The sequence below is a fragment of the Vidua macroura genome, chromosome 3 (assembly GCF_024509145.1).
Source record: "Vidua macroura isolate BioBank_ID:100142 chromosome 3, ASM2450914v1, whole genome shotgun sequence".
Classification (NCBI taxonomy): Eukaryota; Metazoa; Chordata; class Aves; order Passeriformes; family Viduidae; genus Vidua; species Vidua macroura.
In genome coordinates this window covers 8407565-8432949 of record NC_071573.1, presented here as the reverse complement: position 1 = coordinate 8432949, position 25385 = coordinate 8407565, and the positions used below count along the sequence as shown (strand labels likewise).

Genomic DNA, 25385 nt, shown 5'->3' with positions numbered 1-25385 from the left:
ATGGGTCACATGGCTGGCAGAAAAGGCTCCAGCTGCTGAGCTTTGTTCATTTTTAAATCCTTTACCCTGAATATTGACCACTAGGGAATGACAAGACTGGTAACACAGAGGTGTGGGTCAGTCCAAGAAGTGGAACAAACCCATTGTCAGCTATTTAACTATACTAACTTATAACTGTATTTCCAGATTTATGTTTGGTGTAGAGTTTTCTTTTCCTGTAGTTTTACAGTTCATTCTCAAATGAGATTTAATTTGCCAGAATTCAAAAACCTTCTGTTGGAATGCAAAATAAAAGCACCTTAAACCTCAGAGTACCTACTTAAAGGAACCATAAAGTTCCTTCAGCTGCATAAAGGTTAAATAATGTTAAGACCACTGATGCCTTGAGTGTCTACGCTTCTGAAAGGCATAAGGTTCTGAAAAAACAAAGCTCAAGTCTCTAATAGTCTCTCGTTGGAATCTATCCCTAGCAGTAGCTAGGCTGGTTAGTTAGTTAGTTGTTTTCACAGTCTAAGCTGATTAGAAATTGGAGAGTGTGGTTTGGTTGTAAAGCAAATCTGCTGTGGCTTGAGGGCAAATGCCACCATGTGCCATCGCGCTGTGTCCCTGCCGCCGCTGCCAGCCCAGGACACGTGCAGCTGGGTGAGCCCCGCTGCACTGTCAGGAGCTGGCTCACAGCCCGGGCAGTCTGAGCCCGTTGGTAGCAAAGAACATTTCATATGAAAAAAAAAAAAAAAAAAAAAAAAAAAAAAGTAGAAATACTCTTTTTATATGTATGTTCTTTCCTTTCTTGGCCCAGGTTTTTGAAAGACTAAATTTTTCCAGCCCCATATTGGCTAATTATATTTTTCTTGAAGGTTTACCAAATGTCAAATTAACATTCATCAAGAGGGTTTAAGAGGAGTTAGAGTGCAGTTAATGTATTCTTCTTACAATAGTTAATACTGTTTTTTATTCTTTTCCTTAAGTTATGCTTCAGAGACAGCAAATATAGAATTTAAATGACTTGGTCAGAGCCATTCTCCAAGTTAAAATATCTTGATTTGCAAGTTTGCCCAGGCAATTTTTTACAGAAATGCCTTTTCCAGAGATGTAAAAGGAAACACTAAGCTTTCCTTCTTCAAAAAAACACTGTTATATGGGACACCACAGTCTTAGTGTGGTGAGGTTTATGGTATGGAAAGAAATTTGCCTTCTGTTTCCATTAGGAGTATCTTAAAATGTTTACACTTACCAGCTGGCAAAATTTGAAAAGGGTCATTGTTAGCCAACATGAGCATTTCTGGAAATCAGACTTGTGTTTGGAACCATAAACCACGGATTTTGCTTGGTTACAACTGAATGCAAAATTGGCCCCTTCACTTGGGAAGCACTCAAGCTACATGTCAAATAAATAGCATTAAGTATATTTTTGTTTTCTTTTTAATGTCTCTATTATCTTAAAAAGAAAAAAAAATCATCAAAAGTAAATATAACTCCTAGTGAAAGCTGGTTTTTAACTTGGACCAGCCTAGGAGCAAATATATTCCGTTTGTGTTCCAAAATGAGGGAGTCCATCTAGCCATCAATCTTGACTCCAAAAAGCATGAACAAGTTTTGGCAGTAACCAGGGCACAAGTTAAACTGACTTGCTAAATATTATTTTTATTATTTGAATTCCAGCTAATGTTTTCCTTGGCTTCTACCATTTCCAGTTCAGGATTAATCAGTTACTGTATTCTTAAATGGTTTGTGGTAGGCTTCTGCTCTCTTCCATGCATATTTACTTAGGAGTCGGATAGGCCAAGGCTCAGGGCAGAAGTTATGGAGCATCAGAAATTGGTTGAAACAGATTGGTTTTCATTTGTTTTTTCCTTACTTTTAATTCAATTTGTGTATTTTCCCTTCCAGCTAAGAAAATAGCTCTGATCAGTTAGATATTGTCCAATGCCTTTTCATATGCATTAGAAGTTCCTTGGGATTCAATGCCAATAGTGTAGGAAATTTAGCAGGGTTATTTTTTATTTCCTGGGATTAGGTGACTGGTCTTCCAGGAAAAAAATGAGGTAGCATTTAATATCTTTGGCCAAGGACCAGCATTAAAGGTTAAAATTTCTATAATTTCAGTGTTGAAATGGAGTTGTATTTGAGGGCAGAGTTGAAACATTTTCTTAAAATTATTACTCTAAACTACAAAACAGAGATTGTTGTATGAATGTCCAAGGTTTATGTAAGAAAACAGTACCTAAAGTAACTGTTAAAGTGGAATGTATATGTCTTGTGAGTAGGAGGCCAGGAAAGGAGGGATTTTTCCCAATTACAAACTAGCCTGAAAGAAGAACAGATAAGCTCTTCAAATGTTGAAAAGATAGTGGTACTCTAGGGCATGTTTAGAGATGAAGTAGATAAGAGGTGGAATATTTGTAAATTAGTTTTCTTGACAGGAAAAAAAAAAAAAAGGATGTGGTACCATAGTAGAATGTAGAAACCCCTTTTCCCAAGAAGTTTCAAGATAAACTGGGCAAAAAAACCATCAATATCATGTCAAGGGCAAGCCTGTATTCCAAGTGAAGTGACCATTACAAGCACACACCTCCTGTCTCTCAAAGCACCTGGATCCACAATTCAACAGCATCGGGGAGAACATCAGTGCTTTGGTGGAGATTGAATCAAGTTTCAAAGTGGAGTGTTCTAAAAATTTAGGATTATCTCCTCACATCTGGAAGTACGTTCAAAATGAGTGTGTACTGACCCAAGTTTTTGTGCCTGTCCACCACACAAGGGAGATGAGGGTCAGCTGCAATCTAGAAGCTTTCCATCCCTGCCACCAAGCTAGGAATTTGTGCTACCAGACAGGATGTCATACCACATAATGAGAACACCTGGCCTGGGCAGAGCCAGCTTTAGTTCATCTGCATCTGGGGTTTTTTTATATGCCCTGTGTGCTTGAGCAGATCTGGAAACAGATCAATACACAAAACTATGAGGCCCAGCCAGGGTGAGACCGAACCAGTACAGTTCACTTCTGGCTCTTTAATTTAAGCTCACTTGACATAAATATTTACTGGAGGATTTAGTAAACTTTCCATTTGGGCTACTCAAGGGGTCATGTGAGCTTTTATCTTGAAGCAATTCTAGAGAGAGTGATGTGCATATCACTAACCATCTCCCAGGATCAAAAGAGAGACCAAGACCAGAGCTGGCAGCAAAACAGTTCTCATCTCTGTCATCAGGATGGCTGAGACCTGTTGGAATGGCAGCACAGAACACGAACACGACTACAGCAGCACTTTATCTGTTCCATGGATGCTTCAAGGCCACATTAAGACCTCTGTCAACTGTTGCATTTATGTCAACCAGCATCTTTCAAGAGCAGGAGATCAAAACTGAAACTGAATACAAGTGTCTCGTTTTGCTAAGCAGCTTAGAGTTCCAAGAGAAATCTACTCATATGAGAAAAAAAAAGTTTTCATTAAATCTTCTAAATGGTTAAATCTTGCATCAGCCATGTACCAGCTTCATGTATTCTGGGATTCAGCACAACTTTCCTTCCATTACACAAATACCCAGCATTTTTAATTTACCGGTTTTTACTCTTTTTGAAGTTAAATGCTGTCTCTCCTGCCTGAATCTCCAATAGCCACTAAGCCTAATGATGACACATATAAATGTGGAAAAATTATTATTGTCCTTCTCTGCCTGGCTGTTGTGCCCAAGCGTTGCAGGAGGGTGGAGGGTGGGATTGCAGTTTGCAGAGGTGCTCCTTGGCTCTCCCTGCAGACCGACCAGGCACAGCTGAAAGCTGCCAAGCCCAGCACATATGATGGTGCACGTCCAAGCACATCCAGTGGCTCAGTGTCATTTTAGCTGACTAATGCTTTGACTCTGGGCTATGTGAGGACTGTGGGCCCTGCCCTTGTATTCACTAGGAAAATAGCTGTGGTGGTTTAAGTTGCTTCTCCCCCAGCTGCCAAGTGCCATTTGGGAAAAGTGAGAAAGCCCAGTCCTCAGGAGCTTGCAAGCCCACCCTTCTTTGCTGCAAGGGGCCATGGTGCCAACACACAGTCCTACAGCTGCCTCTTTTATGGCTGGGCAAGACAGAAGGACATGATTGCCAGCAGTCACCAACAGCCAAAAATATGCCTCCAGGCACACACAGCCAGACTCTCTCCTAGTGTGAACAGCACAGGCAACCCTTGTCCATGGCTACTCCCCCACGCTGTTACACTAATGGAGACTTGTCTTTGGGCAGGTCTCCTTCAAAACTGGAGACCAGTTTCCAAGTTTACTCAGGAGACCAAAAGATGAAGAAGGACTAAAATTGCAAGAAATTTCCAGAGTGCTAAAAACACATCGTGCTCATTTTGTGGTGCCAAACTTCCAGCTACACAGTGCAAGTGGCAACAAAGCAGCCTGTGAAAGCCATTGGGGTCCAGGGTCCAAAAATTTCCAAGACACTACTGATTGCACTTCTCTTTTGTACTTGCTATTTGGGACCAAAGTCCATCTTTCTGGTCATCTGAAACTTGTTGCATTTGCAAGTGGATACGCCTTAGCTGTAGGCCTTAGCTGCAGAGCCCTGGTTTTCCTGGCCCATGGCACACTGAATTTGTGTTTCATAAGAAGTTTTTAGCTTTTAAAGACCTGCTTATTAGAGCTAGTGGAAGAGGACACTATTAACTCATTATGAAATGAATACTGAGTGCATCTGAGCATATCAAAGCATAGCTGTAGTTATCTCACAAAGGTTTTCAAGATACAAGTCTTCACAGCAGTATTCTGCATATGTCATCTTCATGGGATCAGAGAGCATTTCTTCTTTATCTCCCTGCGCTTTCATTTTGCTGGACACCTCTGTGCCTTCCCATTTACTGACATGACCACCAACAGTGCAAAAGAGCCTCTCTTCTCATTTCTATAAATCTTAGTACACCATTAATCACAGAATCATGGAATGGTCTGAGTTGGAAGGGGCCTGAAAGCTCATCTTGTTCCAACCCCCCCTGTCATGGACAGGGATATCTTCCACTAAACCAGGTTGCTCAGAGCCGCATCCAACCTGGCTTAGAACACTGCCAGGTGTGGGGCATCCACAGCTTCTCTGGGCAACCTGTGCCAGTTCTGAATATTTAGTTTTTCTGCATGGCTGTAAGAAAGTAAAAAGAAAAGGAATGGAAACTTTTTTTACTTTTGACTACTTTGTAGCAGGCTATATTTCCTAAAAAGTTCATATCAAAGCAAAAATTGGCAAGACTGGATTTCAGCTGCCTGTTTTAAGCCCTGATTCTGTGAAGTCTGGGAATGCTTAGAGTTTATGGCACCAGCTGTGGGTTTCACATGGCCCATCTCCAGTGTATGTTGGACCCAACTCCTCTGCACCAGATGAGTTTGCTCTAGAGCTGTTATGCCCAAATTTTGCCACAGTAGCTGACGATGAAGTAAGCAAGGACCAGACTGAATTATAACTGTTCTTTATAATATTTGTTTTGTAGAGATGAACTGTAGTGTGCTGCTTAGGGTAAGTATCTCCGCCTTGCTTTACACCTTTCCTTCTTTCCTCTGACATGTTGACAATTTACAAACATTCAAAGACTTTTTGACTGGTTTTCAAGGTTTGAATTCTAAAACTGTTTAACTGTTTTGTACTCACCTACAAGTGGGAATGGGTTGTGAGGGTTTTTTTTGGCTTGTAAGTAAAAATTGAGATTCCAGAAGAACTTTGGTGGACTAAGGCAATTAATGACTATATTTTCTGCCAGTATGGGAAAGAGTACAGGGTTTGTTGTTCACCCCTGATTCTCTCCATGTGCAGCATGGAAGGGTCCATCGTGCGTCTGCCAGAGATAGTCTCCTTGAAGAACAAATACAAAGCATACCTCTACTTGGACGAAGCTCACAGCATTGGTGCAGTGGGAGCAACGGGCCGAGGAGTTGTGGAATACTTCGGAATGAGTCCCAATGATGTTGACATATTAATGGGAACGTTCACAAAGAGCTTTGGTGCAGCTGGAGGATACATAGCTGGCAAAAAGGTAAGAGGAAATCATAAACAATTTCACATCAAGGGTGTGGGAACTGCTTTTGTATGATGTATGATATATTTCAGTATCTTTTTGAACAGACTGCTTAACACAAGCACTGTTCTAAAGTTAGCATCATTTTTGCTTGGATCCCAAATGCACATCAAACAGTCAGACTTTCTTATTTTTGTCTCATGTTCATATTATGTAATTTGCTTGAGTTGGATTATTCTGTGCCACTCTGATGATTGTTGTTTGTCTTGGAAATGTTTGGACATGTTGTGGTTGGCTAATATAGTTCACTACATTAATTTGCATGTGGATTGCTCATTACTTTGTTTCACATTTGTAAACAGTATGTGAAGCAATATTGAGAGACTAAAACCACAGTTTCATCCACTGATAATAAAATTCCTAAAGAGTTGTGAATTGACATAGTTGCATTTTTTAGGAGAATGGAGAAAGAGGTTACTGGGGGCCTTTTGCAATAGTAAATTCTGTGTCCTCAGTTGCTCCGCATACATTAACAATCTCTTGCCAACAACAGATGTCAACAAAAGTAGAGCTGAGCTTGCTTTAACTGGGGGTGTAGAAGAGAAAGCATAATCAGCACCATTGTGAAATGTCATTGGTTTTGTTGCTTGACAGAGAGATCAAATGGTTGCTGATTATTTTCTCTTTTCATACCCATCTGAATGCAGTTTTTTAGCAGTCTGCTGAATGAGTGGGAAGCCTGTTTATTCAGCCCATATGGTTGTTGTCAGGATAACATTAATAAGGGTAGCCCTACAGTAGAATAAAAGAGCTATAAGAAAGTATATACTGTGTATTTATTACTGTCTTTTTTGGGTTTGCCCCTGGAGATCTTAAAACCAAGTGTCATAATATATCAAGAATCAATTTGCTTTGCTTTCTTGGCTTCCTGAATTTGTATCTGTACATTTATTCCTTACCAAAAATAAAGTGGGTAATGTAGCTAGAAAGTATAGACCTGTGAAAAGTAGTCTCATGTAATATATCCTCTAATCCTTGGGAGTTTTTTTTTAGTGAAAACAGGTCACTCTTTTCACACCTATGTGTATCACTAAGTATTGCCTCAGGCTTCTCAGCCTTGGAAAGCTGGTCACCCATTCAGCCTCTAACGTTCCTTTCTGTAGCCAAAAACTCACAATGGTGCTGTTTATTCTGCATCAGCTGGAGCCCAGAAGCCTTCTTAGCTTTTAGCCAAACCCTTAGGAATACAATTGCAATATGGCCATGCACAGCCTGTGTAAAGTTAGGTAAATCTTTATCCTCAGCACTGGAGTTACTGCATAGACTCATCACTGGATTTTCTTTTCTGATTATATTTTTTTATCAAAATCAATTTCCAAGCAGGCCTCATCCCTTTCTCACTAACATGCACTCAACTTTTAGTATGGTAACTGTAACTCTGATATTTTGCACTAGGAGATATAAGTTGTTATAATAATGATGATTTTAGTAAGATCTGAATTCCTACTGCATGCCTGAATTCAGGAGAGTTACTATTGTTTTAGACATGCCTACAGTATATCAATGGCTTTTCTAAGAGGACAGATTGTGTTCTTAGGAAATGTTAAAATTAATTATACTAACTCTGACATGACCATACCTGCCACACTGATTGAAAGTTTTGATTGAAAATTTATGTGCTTATGGACAAAGATAGATCACAGTGAGGCTGCTTTTCCTGGGCTAGGTCACATAGCAGAAGACGTATACTGATGTCATATCGCCTTTGTAACATTACCAGAGGGGAACTGAGCAGCATTATTTTAAGTGCGGCTGTTCATTGGTCTTGAAATTATTTTGGCTCCTTTATAATAAGTCTGAGCACAGAAGTAAACATTATTCTATTCCAGACTCCTGTTTCAGCTGTAATTGTCCCACTTATATAGTAAATGGACCTGCCTGATGTTTCTTCAGGCCGTGTATTAACAATGACAGCCAAGAATGCAATCCAGTAGCTGGTGAAACAGCCTCTTCCTTTTGCACATTCCCACTCCTGCAGTAGTTAAGAGGGAGATCTGCTGTTTGGCCAGCTCAAAGCTCATTCATGCTTTGTTTTGCTTGTGTAAGGACCTTGTGGACTTTTTACGAACTCATTCTCATAGTGCTGTGTACGCCACATCTATGTGTCCCCCCGTAGCAGAGCAAATCATCAGGGCAATGAGATGTCTCATGGGACTGGACGGGACAACACAAGGTAAGCCTCCTTCCTTCCTTCATTTATTTCAGCTGCTACCAGAGTGTCTCTCTGGGTACATGCACGAGCAAAACATCATCCAGCAGCAAAGAAGTATTGCAATAGCAGTGCAAAAGAAATCCTTCTTATTGTAAAATTAATATCCAAATCATCATACTTCTAAGTACTGCCAACCCTGAGGTTTTTTCCATACTCATCCACATACAATAGAGATAGAAATATTTTGGAGTTCTGGCTGTATAGTTGCCAGCCCATCCTGCTTTGCAGCAACAAATTGAAATACATAGATTTCCCTTGGAGTATATGGTCTGACTTTGTAGCAGATTTCATAAGGATATGACTTCATTTATGGACTAGATGCTGTCAGTTTAGCTTCTTTGTAAGTGTAAACCTTCAAAATGGCAAGCAACTCAAGCATGGTGCAACATTTCAGAACAGGTATTGTATGTTAAATAATAGTATGAGAAGATGATTATAATAATTCCTACCTCACTCAGGCATCAATTATGGTTTCCTGAGCCTAGTTTTGTACTACATTTTGTCCCAAAAGAATTGACTACTTGGTGTCCTTATGAAAAATTAGGTGTATTTCTATTCATCTCTTGAAGTTGCAGATGCAGCTACTGTCCAATCCTCTTGTGACATGCTTTATCCTCTGTGTGATGTTTTATCTTCTGTGTAATATGTTTTCTATACAACAAGTAACAAAACAACTGTGACATACCTATCTGTTACTGTTTCAAAGCAATGCTGATATGTGTTCGATAGTCTAGGACTTAAATCCCAATAGGGAGAAAAAGTGATTGAATTTGTGTAGTTTTCTTTCAGAAATGCTGGAGAGTCATGATATTCTTTAACGTGCAGCTGAAGATACAGATTCTGCTGTGAACTGCAATCTCTTTTATACTGGTCCAGCAGTGCTATTTTCTCTTACTTTGTCTGAGACTAAGAGAATTAATTCTGTATTAGTCCTCCTTGATAGATATGACTGGGATAAGGTGGGAATGGAAGAGAAAGGGTAGATGAGAGCAGGTAAGACACTGCTGTGCACTGTTCTGTTGCAGTGCCCTAGAGGGCTGTTTCAAGCCATGATAGATACAAGGCTATTAGGACATTCATCGCAGTGCTTTGATGAGGCCAGAATTTACAAGACCTAGAGTACAGAAGGAGGGATGGAGAGTCCAGTCCCTGTGCCAAATTCTGCTGAGTGCAGGACAAAAGGCAGCAAAACTCCAGCGTGATGCGCAGACAATGAGAAAGCGATACTTTTGTCATTTTGGCAGAGAAGCCAGAGCATAAAAACTGCTTCCAGCTTGAAATTTGGAAGGTCCCGGTTGCATGTGCTGATGCCTACATATGGTCGGGATAAGAGACCGTCTCTGACATCTTTCTCGTAGCCTGGGGCTGTGGCACCGGCCGCCGCTCCTGCCCTGGTGCTTGCCGTGAGAGGGCGGTCTGACACTGAGCCTGCCCGGGACCCGCTGACTCAGGCGCTCCCAGCTGCTGCGTGTAAAACACGAAACATGCAGAGCATTTCCAGTCCTTCAAAGCCTCTTAAAAATGCTCTTCAGCTAGCGTGATTCTGCATGCAGTTCAGTGCAGGATAAAAGGAGAACTGGGTTCAAGATGGAGTATTTTAGGATGTGTGTGTCTGTCTTAGGTCTAAGAGTTTGAAGCACTTTCCCTTCAACAAGCAGTGCTGTTTAATGAGACAATGTTTGGATTTCTGCACAAAATAAGAGGTTATTAAGTCTTCTGCAAATCCGTTATGAAGTAAATTAGTACTCTGTCATTTTTTTAAATTGTCTTGTAATATGAAATGCAAATGAGTAGAAAAACAAATGAATAAATCATATATCACAACTTAGACCATTGCACAAAGGCTAGCAAGCTGGCTGTGATGTGTAAAAATGTTTCTTGTTCTTCTGAGCCAGACTCATTATTTTAGTCTTTGGGTTTTCTTTCATGTGGGCCTCCCTTCATTGGGCTGTCTTGTGGTCTACAAAAAAACCCCACAAGCCAAAATACGGGAAAAAAATGCTATGCTAGACCACACTACATACAATGCGTTGCTTTGGCTTTGGAGAGAGGAAGGTGGTGGCTTAGAAAGGAGCAAGGAACAGAAAGGAGACAGTGCTGTCTCTCCTTAGATATTTTTCATTCCAAGGACAATGACCTTGGCAGAGTTCTTTTGGTCCACTGTTTGGTCCTGAGAGTCATTCTTGTGAGAGCATGAGCTGTGGAGCAGAGAAGTTTCAAGTAAACCGAAGCTGCCGCAGGGCAGTGTCGACCATGTGTTCTCTGGAAGCCTCTCAGATCCATAGAAGGAGTTTATTTTGCAATTTATTTCAAATAGCATTCTCCTCCCACCAGTCAATTTGGAGAATCCTTTATAAGGAGATGTCCACCAAGGGCTTATCTTCCAGAGGTCATTTCTCTAGGGGAGTCAGCCTTGCAAAAATCACTGGGAATGTTTTAGAAAATAATGAAATTAGAGTTTGCTAAAAAGTTCCATGTGAATTAGAGGGTGTTTGTTGGAAAGAAGATGAAATAAGGGGACAAAATTGTGTTAACCCAGCATGTTCTTAAGTCTCAACTTTGTGACTTCTTGGCATATTAATAGACAACTAAGAGAAGGAAGACTGACTTGGTCATTTAAGTTGCCACTCAGAAAAATCCTTTTTTTTTTGTCTTCTTTATTTTCCCAGATATAAGACTATTAAAATCCCTTGAATTTCTTGCTGTCAGGATACAGGGAACATCTAACTAATTTGTTAAGAAAAGAGTCTAATTTGATTTAGAAAAGACTACCACAGATCCAATTATATAGTGGGTGATGCCAGAGCCCAGAGGTGCAGATACTGCTTGTGTATCCTGATGTATATCCAATTGATTCCACATTTTCTTCTTTTATTTTCAGTTAGTAAGAATATGGTTGTTTGGAAAAGGAATCAAGATAGGCATTTCCAAGATAGGATCAGTATAGGGGATGCATGACTGCAGGATATTAATAGATGTTTATGGGCCCAGTGAGTACTGCTTCATCACAAGGAAGGAACAAGTTAGCACCTTCAGAGTAATTCTGTGAAACCTAAACTCTTCAGCTGGAAATTAACCACAGCCGGTGTCTGTTCCACGCTGAAAGGCATAAACATGTGGGTATATCCCACATCAATATTTATGATAGTTGTGAGACATCAATGTCATGATAATGTTACTGGGAGGATATTACAGAACCCACAGCCAGCTATTACAGTTTCATTTATTTTGGTTTTTTTTCTGTGGTGACTCGAGAAAATGAAGGGTGAGAAATGCTAAATTAGGAGAATGTAATAGCTCCCTCAAAACTGATACACAGCATTGTTCCTGCCAGGGAAAGAGGAACAGGTTGAGATCAATACTACTAGTACTTTTTGAGCAACTATATCCAAAGAATCAGAAACTGACTACAAAATATGCAAATGTGAAATCAAATCTTTAATGGAGTAAAAGACCTGTTTTTCTCAGTGCCATGTTTTACAGAACTCTGAAAATCGATGTCTTGTAGAACAAAACACATTTGTTCTTAGTACCATAACACCATAGACACCTTCATAGTTCCTATAATAGAGTTGTTCAAAAGTGTATGAACTTCTGGCAGCTGTATTTCCTCTTGTAATGTCATAAGGCAGCAAGTTCCGCAGTTCAGCTCATGTAGTCTATTTTTTTAAAAAATCATTTTATCCCTCTTAAGCCTTTGTGGCCTTTTCATCTCAAATGTGTCTCTGCTCATTTATTAGGAAATATGGGAAGCAGAAGTTCCCATGGCATTTACTCTTTATAATTCATAATATAGACATTCTTTATGTGTTTTCCTCGTGGCTTTCTCATTACACCACTGGAGATACCTCAGGAAACTCAGCAGCTGCCTTAGTGGTTTTATCCCATGATGACACTGGAGTTGACTCAGAGTGGTTGGACCCCACACAAATTTGCAAGTACACTTACTTGCATGCCACACAGCCCCTCCAGCTGTGACCTGAGACCTTTTCTTCCTCCTCACTTTCTGCATGAGAATACTCAAAGCATATTTTTACACTTAAATTTGATAGGTATAAAATAGAACCACTAGGCAGACGGAGTTAAAACTCCTGGGAAGTCCAAAGCAATTTTTTTGATGACTAATAATAGATTATACTGGTGTAAAAAGCAAATTGCATCATTTGTAAAGGAAACATTTCTTCTGTTTAATGCATGGCAAACAATAATTCACTAACAGAAGTGGGCATTTTTTATGTTTTTATGGGATGCTGAAACATTTAAAAACTTGTCCTCTGGAATCTATTAATAAAAGATGTTTTGTTAAAAGATAATTCCCGAAGTTGTTTAGATTGTGTTTCTTTAAAATGTTCATTTACTTTGCCATTTGTGCTGATTGGTTTATCTTTTTGAAACTACTTGTTTTCATTTGTGTTTTTAGCAAACTTGAGTTCTTGCATTTGAGCTCATTTAGACTGTGAGAAACGGCAGAATGCTACTTTCTGTTTTGGTTTGGTATTAAAGAAATTGTTTTTAAAAGGTTCCTTTTAAAGATATTTTCATCAGTCTCCGATTTTTTATATAACTGGAGGATCAGCTCCTTAAAATCAGTTTCCATCTTCCTCTGCTATCTGTCCTCAACAGTCTTTTGAAAACATTAGTTTTGCTCTATCAGGATCGTCTATAGATTCAGAAACCTTAGTTCCGCATCGCTATGACCTGACATAAACCAACACTGGTGCAAGGAAGTGCAGCCCTGTCCTCAGTTTCTCCTCCCCCTGCCTATCCCCTTTCTCATGCCCCTTCTCCCTATGCCAGCATGAGTGTTCATGCAGCCATGCAATGAACTGAATCAGAGCACTGATGTATCTGAAAAATAATCAACCCTCCCACAAAATAGTTAGCCTACACCCAAACTGGTTCCCAGAGCCAATCTGCCATATGGCTCCATGAGTCCCAGTGTTGGGACTTGAGCAACTGGAGCCGAGAGGAACAATCCATTTTGCAGCAAAATAAATCTGTGCCAGACTGGACTGATCATGAAACTATTGCTGTAAGCTTTAGATCTGCAAGTGACTTAGTGATGGACCCCTTGGACCTGCTCAAAACAGCTTGCAGAATGAGTCATACTAAATAAAGCCTTTTTCAAATTCTTATTTTGCTGCTTCATTCGGTGGGGATTGCTTCTCTTAGGTCCTTAGCAAGCAGAATGCTTGAACCCTGGCTTAATTTAATATTCCCAATAAGTACGTGGTTACAATTCAAGCCCTTAAGCACATTTATTCTCTGTTTGCACAGCATTGGCTCCATGACTAGGGCTCCCAGTCATGACAACAGTGAAGATATTAATGATGATAATACGCTGCCACAATTATTGTTTGTCTAAGGTGAACATCACAGATGTTCTCCCAGCAGTGGATGATGAAACAAGAGCTAAATTCCGACATCTTTGCTCAAAATGAGGGAGACATGCTGTCTTAGTGCAGACACCTGCCATGTGATCCACCTGCCACAGGACATCAAATGTGTCCATGGAGGGTCTGTTGATCTGAACAATCAGGGGCTTTGGACTAAGAGTGTTTGCAGTGATTTGCAACCTCTCTGAGGATTAATCAAATTCTATCTCATTTGCAGTTCCTTTTTTTCATATTCAAAGTTATTTCATATTCAAAGTTAAACCAGTACTGTAATCCTCTAGTAGACCCTGCCCATGGATTGATGTTCCCTGCATCCTGACAGAAGCAGCAACTGCAGGCAGAGGAGGAATGTCAGACTTGGCTGTCACCTGTAGCCAGTCCCCCAGCAGTGAAAGCTGTGCTTTCCCCAGGGACAGCAGCAGGCAGCTCCATGACACAGTCCCCTTTCCAGGGTGTCTTTCTTGCTGGAAGGGAGTGAGGATCCCTCTGCTGCAGATGCTGCTGGCACTGCAGTGCCCGAGGAGTCCAGCACTGTTCTCAGCCTCCCGAGCACCAAGCCACTGCTGATCCTAGCAGCATTTGGATCCCTGGCACCTCAGAAACACCTGATGGGATGCAGATGGAGTGCGTTGTGCACTGGCTGATTTTCAGCGGTGGGATGGACCCACTCTATGATAAATCACCTGTTCTGGGAGTAAATAGGGCTCAGCCAAGGCTGGCTGCTCTATCCCTGCACTGTATATTTGAATATAGATAAGGTGCTGGGTAGGCAGATCTGACTCATTCGAGAAATAAAGTAAAAATTACCAAATCTTTACAGTTTTTCTCCTTTCTGCTTCAATTGAAAATGCTATTTTTCTTCCCTTAATCTTCTCTGAAAAGAGCTCTACAGCAGTTCACAGTTAAAATAAGTCTTTAAGGGATTATTTAGCAGCTGAATTGAGTTGAAATGACTAGATTTCTAGTTAGCATTAGATAGTAGAAGTAAATGTCTTCACTTTTCCCCAGTTTGTAGCAAAGTTACTTTTTATGAAGATTGTTTTATATGAGAACACATTTCCTTTAGGCACCCTGGTTTTATAGCATTCTATTTGTGATTTAATGCACATGGCAGTACATGTGTGTTACTCTTATAATGGAACCAGAGGAAAAAAAGGAAATCTGTCCACTACAGTAGTTTAGTGGGAAAGAGCTATTGTTTTCCAGTTTTTTTCAGCCTATGGAAGATTGCTTTTTCCTATCTAGTTGTTAGTGGAGGAAGGCAGGGAGTTGAGTGCTCCGTCCAAGGAACACTGACACTAGTATGTACAAGCTCAATTGTGTAACTAATTATCTAGAAAGACACTATGAAACAACAGCTGGAGAAGATTAAAGCAGGTGGATTTGTGTCTTGAAAAGTCCACTGCATGCCAAAAACCAGTACGGTGTGGGGTTATCTTTCCTGGCGGGGGTTCAGGGAAAATATCTCTCCTTCACCTCCTACACCTGAGATCTTGATATGAAAGGCTACAGGTTGCTTATTCCTCTTTTCAATAGATTGAGTCACAACTTCCAAGGGTAGGAGCCAACAGGAAGAGTTCAAAGTTGGAATGTTTGTGCAGGAATTGGACGCAGGCAACTTCTCTGCTTATGAGCATTTTTGCAGGAGGCAAAAGCAGACATCCCTGGAAGAGGAAAACCAAGTTTTGTTTTAGAGGGCTGATAGTTTTACTGCCTCTTTTGCTGCCAGGATAAGGTCCTCAGCTGGCATGAACAGCAAAGTTCTATTGAAGTGCATGGAGCTGTGACAGGTAAAGCCAGCCTAAGATCAGGCCCTCAGATATCTAGTCAGAATGCCTTCCTGATGTCAGGTGCCCTGAAAATGTGTGACAAAGCTTCTGCCAAGTCTGTTACTTCAACTGGCTCTCTTAAAAAGTTTGTTGCTTCAAAGAAATTATAAGCTACTGCATTTTATTATTTATCTCTCTCTTGCCTTCTTTTTGTATTTTTCTTTCAACTAAACCATATTAATTTTGAGGTATAAAGCTTTCTAAAAGCCTGCATAAATTAATGAGCTAAAGCCAGCAGTATGCAATGATGAATGTCACATAAAAATGTAATCAGCATTTTTCCCAGAATTGCCAACACCTTAGAACTTTGCAGTAAACCAAATATTTTTAAAGTGGTGCAACCAAATGAAAACTCTAAATTTGTCAGCAGAAGGTGGATTGCTGGTGCAGTAAATTTGCTTTTCATGTACCATCCAGGAAATTAATCCTTTATTTCAGAAAAATTCCCATAAACCATCTGTGTGTGTTCCCAGGAGCGTGCAGATAACTTGTGAAATTTGGAAATTGTTTATCGTTCACTTTTCTCTCCTTCTGTCCTTTCTTAATTTAGCCAATAAGAAGATATAGAGCACTTAATAAAGTTGTTCTCAGCCTTAGCTGAATATTCTGGAGCATTAGTGTGCTTAGTTTTAAATAGAGGAGTGTTGGTATTCCCTGTCCAGGCTGGTTTTTTCCAAACATATGCTGTGTTTTGGTTCACATATTTCATGGGATATAACTCTCTGGATATACTGCATGCTGTGCTCTAAGCTCTTTACATAGACTGTAAATCCTCAAGGATTTTGCAAAGTAAGAATTTTGTAACACGTATTTACTATCTAGGGACCTGATCCTCTAATTAGTCCCATACAGGTAAATTCTTACACTTACATAGATGCAGTCATATTCTTTTAGCTCAAGGGTCTGCTCAGCAGATTTTCACTCAATAAATATTAAAGATCCCAGGCTCAGGAATCAAAGAAAATTATTTCTAAAATGTGGTGCTTTTAGTTAAACCTCCCACAATGAATTTGGATTAAGACCTGATTCTAAACTGAATTCATCACTCTTAATCTGCAGTGTGGGGGAAAAATCAGACCAGTGAGACAAAAATAAACATTTTGCTCAGATCTGCCTCCTTATCTGATATTGGAAGGTCCCATAAAAGAATTAAAAAGAGTGTTGAAATACAGCTACAAATTTTAATGGTTTTATTGCTCTTATTGGGACAGCATATAAGAAGTCTGTGTATATGATGTCTGTCTGTGGTCTTTGACCACGAAACTTAACATGAGAAAGGAAAGTGTTGACATTTGGTAAAGAAATAGGTTCCTCCCAGCCACCCACCCACAAATACAGTGTGGTGTAGCAATGATCTCCTAATGTGCTTTTTTTCCCTCCAGATATATATGAGTGCTCTGATCTTTTATTTGACTCTTTAATGCATCCCTGCAAATGAAATTAGTATTCTGGGATATTGCTAAAACATCCAAGTGGCTCTTTTGCATCAGCACTGGCTGGCTTGAAATGAGCTCCACAGGGAGCCTTGAAAGGGGGGATCTCACATCACAAACTGTTTGAGGATGTAGAATCAGGAAAGGAAGATTAGAAAAGGAAGAGGTGTTTGACTTTTGGGGGGTTGTCTGAACCTCCTCTTTCAGCTCTAAAGTTTCCTTAGCTGGAGTCTAAATGTTCAGCACCAAAAATAAGTAGAGACAAAACTGTTCAACTCTGGGTCCTGCACATATGGTTTGATAAATAGCAAACAGTGCAGCCTGGAATCCTGCATGGCTCACACTGTGTTTCCAGCTCTGTGGTAAACACATGAATAGAAAGGAGAAGGCAGCAAGTCTTAAACTGCGCTTGTCAAGAACATCTGCATTTATTAAAAGTTTTCCCTAATTGAAAATCTAGTAGTTTCAAATGCTTTCCAACTGAGAGTTTGGAAACTAGCTCAGGGGCTGTTAAGATAGCAAGAAACAGCAGTGGCTTTGAGCCCTGAGTTCAGGTTACTCCTTCACCCTCCTCCTCATAACTTGGAAATTAAGGAGGTGCTAATAACATTTTTACAATTTCTAAAAAGGGAAAAATTTTCTCTTTAGACTTCAACCACATTATTCTGTAGTTCTCTAACTCCCTGTCCTTACCATCTTCTCCCCTTCCCTTCTCCTCCTCCTCAATACTTTCCCCTGTTTCTTTGAGATCTACTACACCAAAAATATTTTTGGAAATACCACAGACTATTGTTTTTATTAGTGATGGGAAAGCTTTGTAGTAGGATGTTTTATTGTTTCATTTGTTTTCCTTGCTCTGGCACAGCTGTTTTTGCTTTAGCAGCATTAGAGAGATAGTTAAACTATTTGTGGCCTTTTCTAACCCAGCAGATCTCTTCCACTGAGTGCTTTAAACTGAATGACTGAGACTTTAAGTAACAGGTTGTCTGCGTGGGCAGTTTTGTGCATGAAGTTACAAATGCACTGTTTTTATGAGATCTTTTAATTTGTTCAAGCAAAACACCGAACACTATGAAGCAAGTCCCAGTTTCCCTATAAATTTCCCAGCCAGAACACTGACAGAACCTTGACTCTGGGAAATACAGAACAAATGAAGAAGTAGGTCTTGTTCAAACCTACACATGTTCAAAAATATTAATGTAGAAGAGGTTCATGTAGGTGTGCTGATCCCCACTTAAGCCAAGAGGGAAAAGGAAGAAAAGCCAGAGCAGATGATGGGGGCAGAATGTGGTCTGAGGACAAATCTGCCAAAGGTAGCATGTAGCTACAAATTTGTAGCTTTATGCTACAAATGCCTTACTGGCCACTGTGATTGCACAGAGCAAGATGGGGAATTAGGAAGTGGGCGTCCAGTCAGAGAATGGTGACAGCAGAAAGTGGTAAATGAAGAATGAAGAATGTAAAAGTGGTAAATGAAGAATAATGAAATGTAAAGTAAAATGAAAACATAAATGGAGAGTGAAAACATAGTATCTGTGCAAAGGCAAAGGGAAAAGCAAGGGGAAAAGAGGAAATTAGTTACACTGGAGGTTTCAATGTTCATGTCTGGTGCCATAATGTAAGTGATATTGAAAGTAAGGGCTGATGAACAGCAGGAAGATGAAAGTTAAGAGTGTAACTGTGTCCTGCTAAATCCCAGTATTACCACACATTCTCACCACCTCTGCTGGGCAGACACAAGCTACTGAACAGCGATTAGGTTTAGAGGCTCGATCTGCTTAATGGTGGCTTGACAGTTTTGTTTCTGGCAAGGTCGAGCAGATGACAGACCTGGCTCAATTTGGCTGTGTGAACTTGAGCTGGCACTGGGTAGGCATGTGGATATGGAGGAGGTGGCACCATGCCTGTCAGCACCTCAGAGCGGTGCAAAAGCAGCACATAGATCAGATCACTGATTAGAGATAATGCAGGTGGAATGGTGAAAAGACATATTATATCTCCTACTACAGTAATGTAGAGCATGTTTCTTGCCTCTTTATGCAATGGGTTGGGAAGCAATTGCATTTGTCAGAAACCACCTCCTTTGTGGCACTGCAAAAGAAATGGCTGAAATGTCTTTTCAAGCACATTTTTCTCTGCTGTTTTTTTGTATTTTTCCTTTATTAAAAATAATTGTTTTCAACTCTCCTATCAGTTTTGCTGGAGTCCCATCTGTGCATCCATGACTAAATGAGGCCAGGGACAATGCAGAGATAATAGTCAGTCACATTGAGAAAGAACACACTTGATTTCCATGTCCTGTCTGCGCTACTTCTCTAGCAGGCTTTATTTAGCACAACAAAGTCCACGGAATTGTCCACATGTCTATCCCCAGACAGGGACTGTTTCTGTCCATGGGAAGGCACCTCACAAGTACAGGAGTATCAGCCATCCGTCCTACAATGCCATAATAATCAATGTAGTTGCATTTAGCTCATTCCATGTTTTTCTTCTCAATCAAATAGCAACATTTACATTTCAACCAAACTGTTACCCAAAGCCCTGATTCTTGCCTGTGACTAGACTCCTGTTATGATCTTTGCACTGACTTTTTTCCTGACTGGCTTGTTTCAGGGCTCCAAAGAGTGCGTCAGCTGGAGAAAAACACAAGGTACTTCAGACGAAAACTGCATGAAATGGGCTTCATTATTTATGGCAATGATGATTCTCCTGTTGTTCCCTTGCTCCTTTATATGCCTGGTAAGATAGGGTAAGTACTGAAAAAACCTTGCTGGCAAAACAAGCACTATTCAAGTTTGTGGGTTATTTGGTACACACTGCAGAAGATGACGTTTTTTGTGCTAGGTGCTTCCCAGGAGAAACATACACTGTAGTTTGAATTCATCATTTAGTCCTGTTTTCTTTTTGCCCCTAGGTTTAATTTTGAGATGTTCCAGAGATCAGAATTTTAAAATTTTTCTCTTTTCCTTTTTTAACATGGTCTGGAATAATACTTTTGATAACATTTTGAATTTTAATTGTTTTTGTTTTGAACTTGTAATTTTTAAAGGAGACACATTGCCTTTGATGTATGAACTGGTTTACAAGGATTTTTTTTCCCCCCATCTGATCATGTCTTGGCATGTTTTACCATTTAGTTCATCTCAAGCAACATTTGTGCACTGACTTGGACACAGAGACCAGAAGTCAGTAGTAGCATAGTGTTAAGTGTTGAGCTGTAGGGAGTATTTGCAGGTAGCTTAGGGTGGCTGTGGGCTTTAGGTCTCATACATGCCACACATGCCTTCCTTACTAGCAGATCAATTGTGAGAGCAAATAAATCATCACACAGATTGGTTTATTCCTATTGGTGTTCAGGAACCAAGAATTTATACCTTCCACAAGCCCAATCTCTTCCATGCTTTGGAACTGTGAATGCCCACATGGTTTGATTTGTACTCAGAGGCTTTCATTGACATAAATGAATCATGGTCTCCCTGCAGAGCCCTCTGTGCCATCACATTCCTAGTATTTGACACTCACTTGGCTTCATGAGCTGCTAAACAGCAAAGAATCTCAATCCTGCTGGTAAAATTTTGGCTTTTATGGAAATCAGTAGGAATATTCAATCAATTGAAAACAGGATTTTACCTATTGTTGCATTATATGTGAATGTTTTCTGTCTGTGTTCAGTTTATTTGGGATAATTAATTTTTGATTTTTCTCCTTCTACCTTTTCTCTCCTTAGGGCTTTTGCAAGACGCATGTTAGAAAAAAATATCGGGGTGGTTGTGGTTGGGTTTCCAGCTACTCCTATCACAGAATCCAGGGCTCGGTTTTGCGTGTCAGCTGCACATACACGGGAGATGTTAGACACGGTAAGTGCAGCAGATGTGCTGCCCAAATTAACTTCAGGTGCAAAGGAGGCTGGGAGAAGCTGTGCCTCTGTTACTTTGAATCTCAATAATTCATTTTTACAATTGTTTTTGTGGCCTTGTCACTTGATCTTTAATGGCATTTGAGCCTTATACATTTTATTTTCTAAAATAAATTATGAGACAGTTAACTTCTTATGTTCTTCTATTTCTAATAGTGACCAAATCTGTCATCACTAATAAAAACCTACATGAAGATCACAGCAAGACAAAAGTTAAATGCTATGTCAAAACTATAGCAGGAAACCTGAAACTATATGGAAATAATTGAAAATCAGGTTTTCCATACCCATAGTTCCATTCCATATTTCCATGTGTTTCTTGAACTGCAGAAGTATATGGGACAGCCTTGGGGGTACAGGTGGAAATTGCAAACAGTTTTGAAACTGTTTGAACTTAATCAAGTTTAATTGGTGCTGCCTGGAAAGTCTCAGTTCTGTGTCTTTCTCTGATATCAGAAATACCATAAAGAGTGTGTTGAGACTTCCATTATAAACCTCCGTTCCAACATGGAAATATGTTTAAAATAAACGCTTTGAAATTTTTCATTTCCTTTTTTTTTGCCAAAGGTGTTTTTGGCCTGGCTTGAGATACGTTCTTTCATTCTCAGAATAAGCCAACTTAGAGGCATGAAACAAAGAGGATTAACAATAAATTTCAGGCTTTGCTTTTTCCTCTCTTTGCACGAGTGCTAATGGTCAAAGCGAAAAATTCTTGAACATGGAAAGGCATTTGAGTTAAATGTGCCACTGGTTCATGCAGACAAGCACTAGGGCCTGCAGAGAGCTCCTGACTCTCCTTTTTCATCCTGAGATATACCTGGATGTGGGGGCTGGAGGCCTGCCCTGCTGAGCAGCTCCCATACCAGTGTAGGTAGCTTTAAAACAACATCAAAAACCTGCTTTGCATCTGTGCAGTGTAAAATTCCTGCTGCTTTTAAAGGTTCAGTAGTTATTAACAAGGTACAATACCATAAAGGTGGTATTTTGTAGAACAGAGCATAGCTTCTTCTGTTGGTCCTTACCAGCTTTCACTGTTTGACTGTGAGGATTTTGGCTAATGTAACTGGTAACAGGCAATGAAGTTGATCTGAAGATTTATCTCTTGCGGTTGCTGCTTTGATTTTCTTCCTTTCTCCCCACCCCCAAATGTCAAGCCCACCTCATTTTTGGGCCATCATTGTGCATTCACTTCCTCCTATCTGCACCTTGCTGATTCCAGGGAAGGTCTGATACTCCCCAGTCGTCACTGAACATGCTGTGCTTTTGCCACAGTACTTGTGGCACTCTTACAGCATGGGGAATGGAAATGCCCTGAGTTTAATTACTTGCAGAAAGAAAGCTTTTTGGACAAAACACTTTGTGACTGTGCCTAAACCCAGGGTAAAAACAGGTAATAAGCACAATGAAAACGTTTCCCTTTTGTATCTCAGCCTAGAACTAAAGAGAAAAGATCCATGAAAGGGCAAGCTCCCAAGAATAACTTCCTTAATGACCTGGAAGCTATCTTTCTGCATAAACCATTACTAAATTACTTCTCTTTGTTCTAAATTACTTTTTGTTTATGAGCTTGTTTTAGTGGCTTAACAGAAACAGGCTTAAAATCAAAGTTGCTGTTTCCTTCTTTGATGCCAAAAAGTTGGCTGCTCTTGAATGGGGGTCAGATGCTGCAAAACACTGAGCTGCTTCCCTGTGGTACAGAGTTCCTCAGCTACTTTTTGAATCCACTGAGAGCTGGGGACACAGCTCAGCAAATTGCATTACAGTATTAATGAACAAAAATTTGTCCCCGTGATATATAAAATAATGGCATTCACTAAAATTATCTTAAATTATTCAGACTATTTATGCTGACTCTGCTCAGCACTGTGAGCTGAGTACTACCTAAGAAAATGCTTTGGCAACTCCAGTCTTTGGGAGCTATGGAGGAATACTGAAGTATAGCCTCACATGTTTCCTTTGTACATGCGAAGATAACTTTTTATCTTGATTGTTACCTCTCTGTGCTTTTGGAAAAAGTAATTTTTTCATCTGTGCTCAATTAATGTACTTACTAATAAACCATTACTGAAGGAGTAAATTCCTTTCTCATAAATGCTGTTGTACATCTACAACTGCACTGATATTCACTGATGTAGACTGAATGGAAAATTTGCCCATTTGTCCTTTAAACTTTAATTGATGTTTTTTATAATCTTCTTGTTCTTCAGTAAAGTAAAAGTTAGTAAAAGTTCATTTATTTTCCAATAGAATTGACAAAGTATCATGGTCTTGCAGGTTTTGAATGCTCTGGATGAATTGGGTGATTTTCTACATCTGAAATATTCCCGGTATTCCAAGTCATCTCATCCCGAACTGTATGAAGAATCTAGACTTGAACTTGAAGATTAAGTTTTCCACCCATGAAAAGAACATTATGATGCTATGAAAGGGCGGAAAACCTGAAAACTAAACAATACAAATGCATTTCTTCCCTTCTAAGGACAATTTTTATTTCTCAGTTAATTGAAAGGAGGGGAAGCTCAGGTGTTGCATCACGTTGTATCAAACTTCTGTATTCAAGAGACTGAAATATTGATACAGATTTGCCTCCCTTGGAGATCTGTCCTTCTTAAGGTAATTTTGATGCAGAATGAATGCATCCATTGATCCAGTTGCTAACATACAGCTTTTGATATGGCCCTTTTTTATGAAGAGGCTTCAGATAGTCTTAATTGTGACTGAAATAATAAAGTTTAAAAAGTTAATAGATTCCAGTGTAATATAGCTGAGCTTCATCAGTGAGACTGATCTGTTAAAGAGCATAAATCGAGATGCCAGTGTGGACTGCTACAAAGGAATGAGCAGAAAGTGACTTCTTTAGCTAAGTTTCACTATCATGCATTTCTCCAAGGACAGAAAGTGTTAGAAAAAGGCTAATGCTGAGAACATGAAAAGTGGCCTGATGAGATCATGTATTTCTGACAGCAGGTTATGGGAAAGGGAAAATTCCTCCTCTCCACAGACCTTTTCTCAGTCACCTAAATGCACTCTAAACTTTGAATTGTATAAAAATTTGGGCTTAAACATAAACAGAAATGCTTTTCTGCCAACTCATTTGACCTACAACCGATCACATCTTATCACTACTTAAGTTCTTCCACAGGCTTGCTCCCTTTTTGTGGGGTAGTACTAAATAATTTTAATAAACATTTAACTTTCCCATAAAAACCTTGATCAAAACAGTCAGATACTTACAGTTCACAAACTGCAGATGACATTTGTGGGCTCATTCCTAAGTTTCTTGAACTACTTATGGGCCTCATAAATTCACTAACAAGTACATAATGCTGAAGCTGTTACTTAATGCAGAATGTGAAGTTCAAGATACCATAAGCAGTTCTGCCACCTGCTAAACAGAAAACTTCACCATTTCTATACATGATACAGTCATCCATGAAATAACATTTCTTGAAATATTTTCATCTGTTTTATATATGACAGGGGTTGTTCTGTCCAGGGGGGGTTTTGAGTCATTTGTTTTTCAAATAATTATCATATCTTCTGAAGAAGAAGATGCCCTTGTCCCCTTGTACACTGCCCGAGTGACAAATGCTCAAGGCTACCTGAAGGAATTGTTCCAGCCAACAGTTTGACTGCAATGCCAGCAGCCACAAGCATCAGGGTTGTGTGGGCTGAGTTGCTGGAAGGAGTTTGGAGGCTTTTTCCTTTTTTTTTTTTTTTCCCAGCATTGAAAAGCAGTTCTGCAGCTTTAAGAATGAACTCCAAACAATTCCACACTATCAAATGTCATTGTAAACACATCAGATGAGAGATGTTTAGCTTTCTGTTGCACAGATGTACCACACTTTCATGTTCTCTTGAAAGCTGTGGTGTAAACTTAACCCACAGCTGCAATATTAGATTTAAGAACAGAACAATTAAATTGCGGAGTACCAATTACACTATATTACTCCCTGCTTGTTAAAGCAGCTTTCAGGATATAACAAGGCTGACTGATTATGAGGGCCCATTTTTTGTTGGATTTTTGTTGTTGTTGTTGTTGTTGTGCAAGTTAATAAAAATCCAGTGGTGCTATAACTTTAAGAATTGATTACAACACATTCCGTAATACCAAATGTTGGCTTTAGGAAATATTTATCAAGGGCTGGGGGAGGACTAAGTGGTGTGCCATGTGATTCTTCACTGTGGTAGACGGACTTGTAAAGCACTGCAGAGGTTCAGGGGAGCTGTGTTTGTGGATAAGAGCAAACTCACTGTACAAATATTTAAATACTCGAGCACAGGACAAGGAGAAATTAGGAAACATGAACTTCATCTTTGAGTAACCTGGCAGTTTGTGGTGCACAGCTTTGTTAAATGCAGGGTGAGTGCACTTACTCTGAAAGGAGATGGGTTGAAAAATTTCTGCAACCTGTTCCTTGAGGAAAAGTACTGGATTTGATATATTGCTGTTTGATCTCTGTTGCTGAACTTCTGCGGCCAGATCCTCAGTTGACTTCTGACCTTCCATTTTGGGGTATACAGCCATAGTTTAAATTTCAGCAAA

The 25385-nt window shown here is 39.8% G+C and overlaps 1 protein-coding gene across 1 annotated transcript in view; it reads left to right on the top strand.

Annotated features, from left to right (window-relative positions):
• SPTLC3 (serine palmitoyltransferase long chain base subunit 3) overlaps positions 1-24919 on the top strand; it is an 85317-nt gene extending 60398 nt beyond the window's left edge. The window contains exons 10-14 of the mRNA XM_053974638.1: positions 5792-6011; positions 8100-8226; positions 19537-19672; positions 20651-20780; positions 23114-24919. Coding sequence (XP_053830613.1) covers positions 5792-6011; positions 8100-8226; positions 19537-19672; positions 20651-20780; positions 23114-23227 — 727 coding nt within the window. The 3' untranslated portion in view covers positions 23228-24919. The remainder of the gene's footprint in view (positions 1-5791; positions 6012-8099; positions 8227-19536; positions 19673-20650; positions 20781-23113) is intronic.
• The last annotated feature ends 466 nt before the right edge of the window (positions 24920-25385 follow it).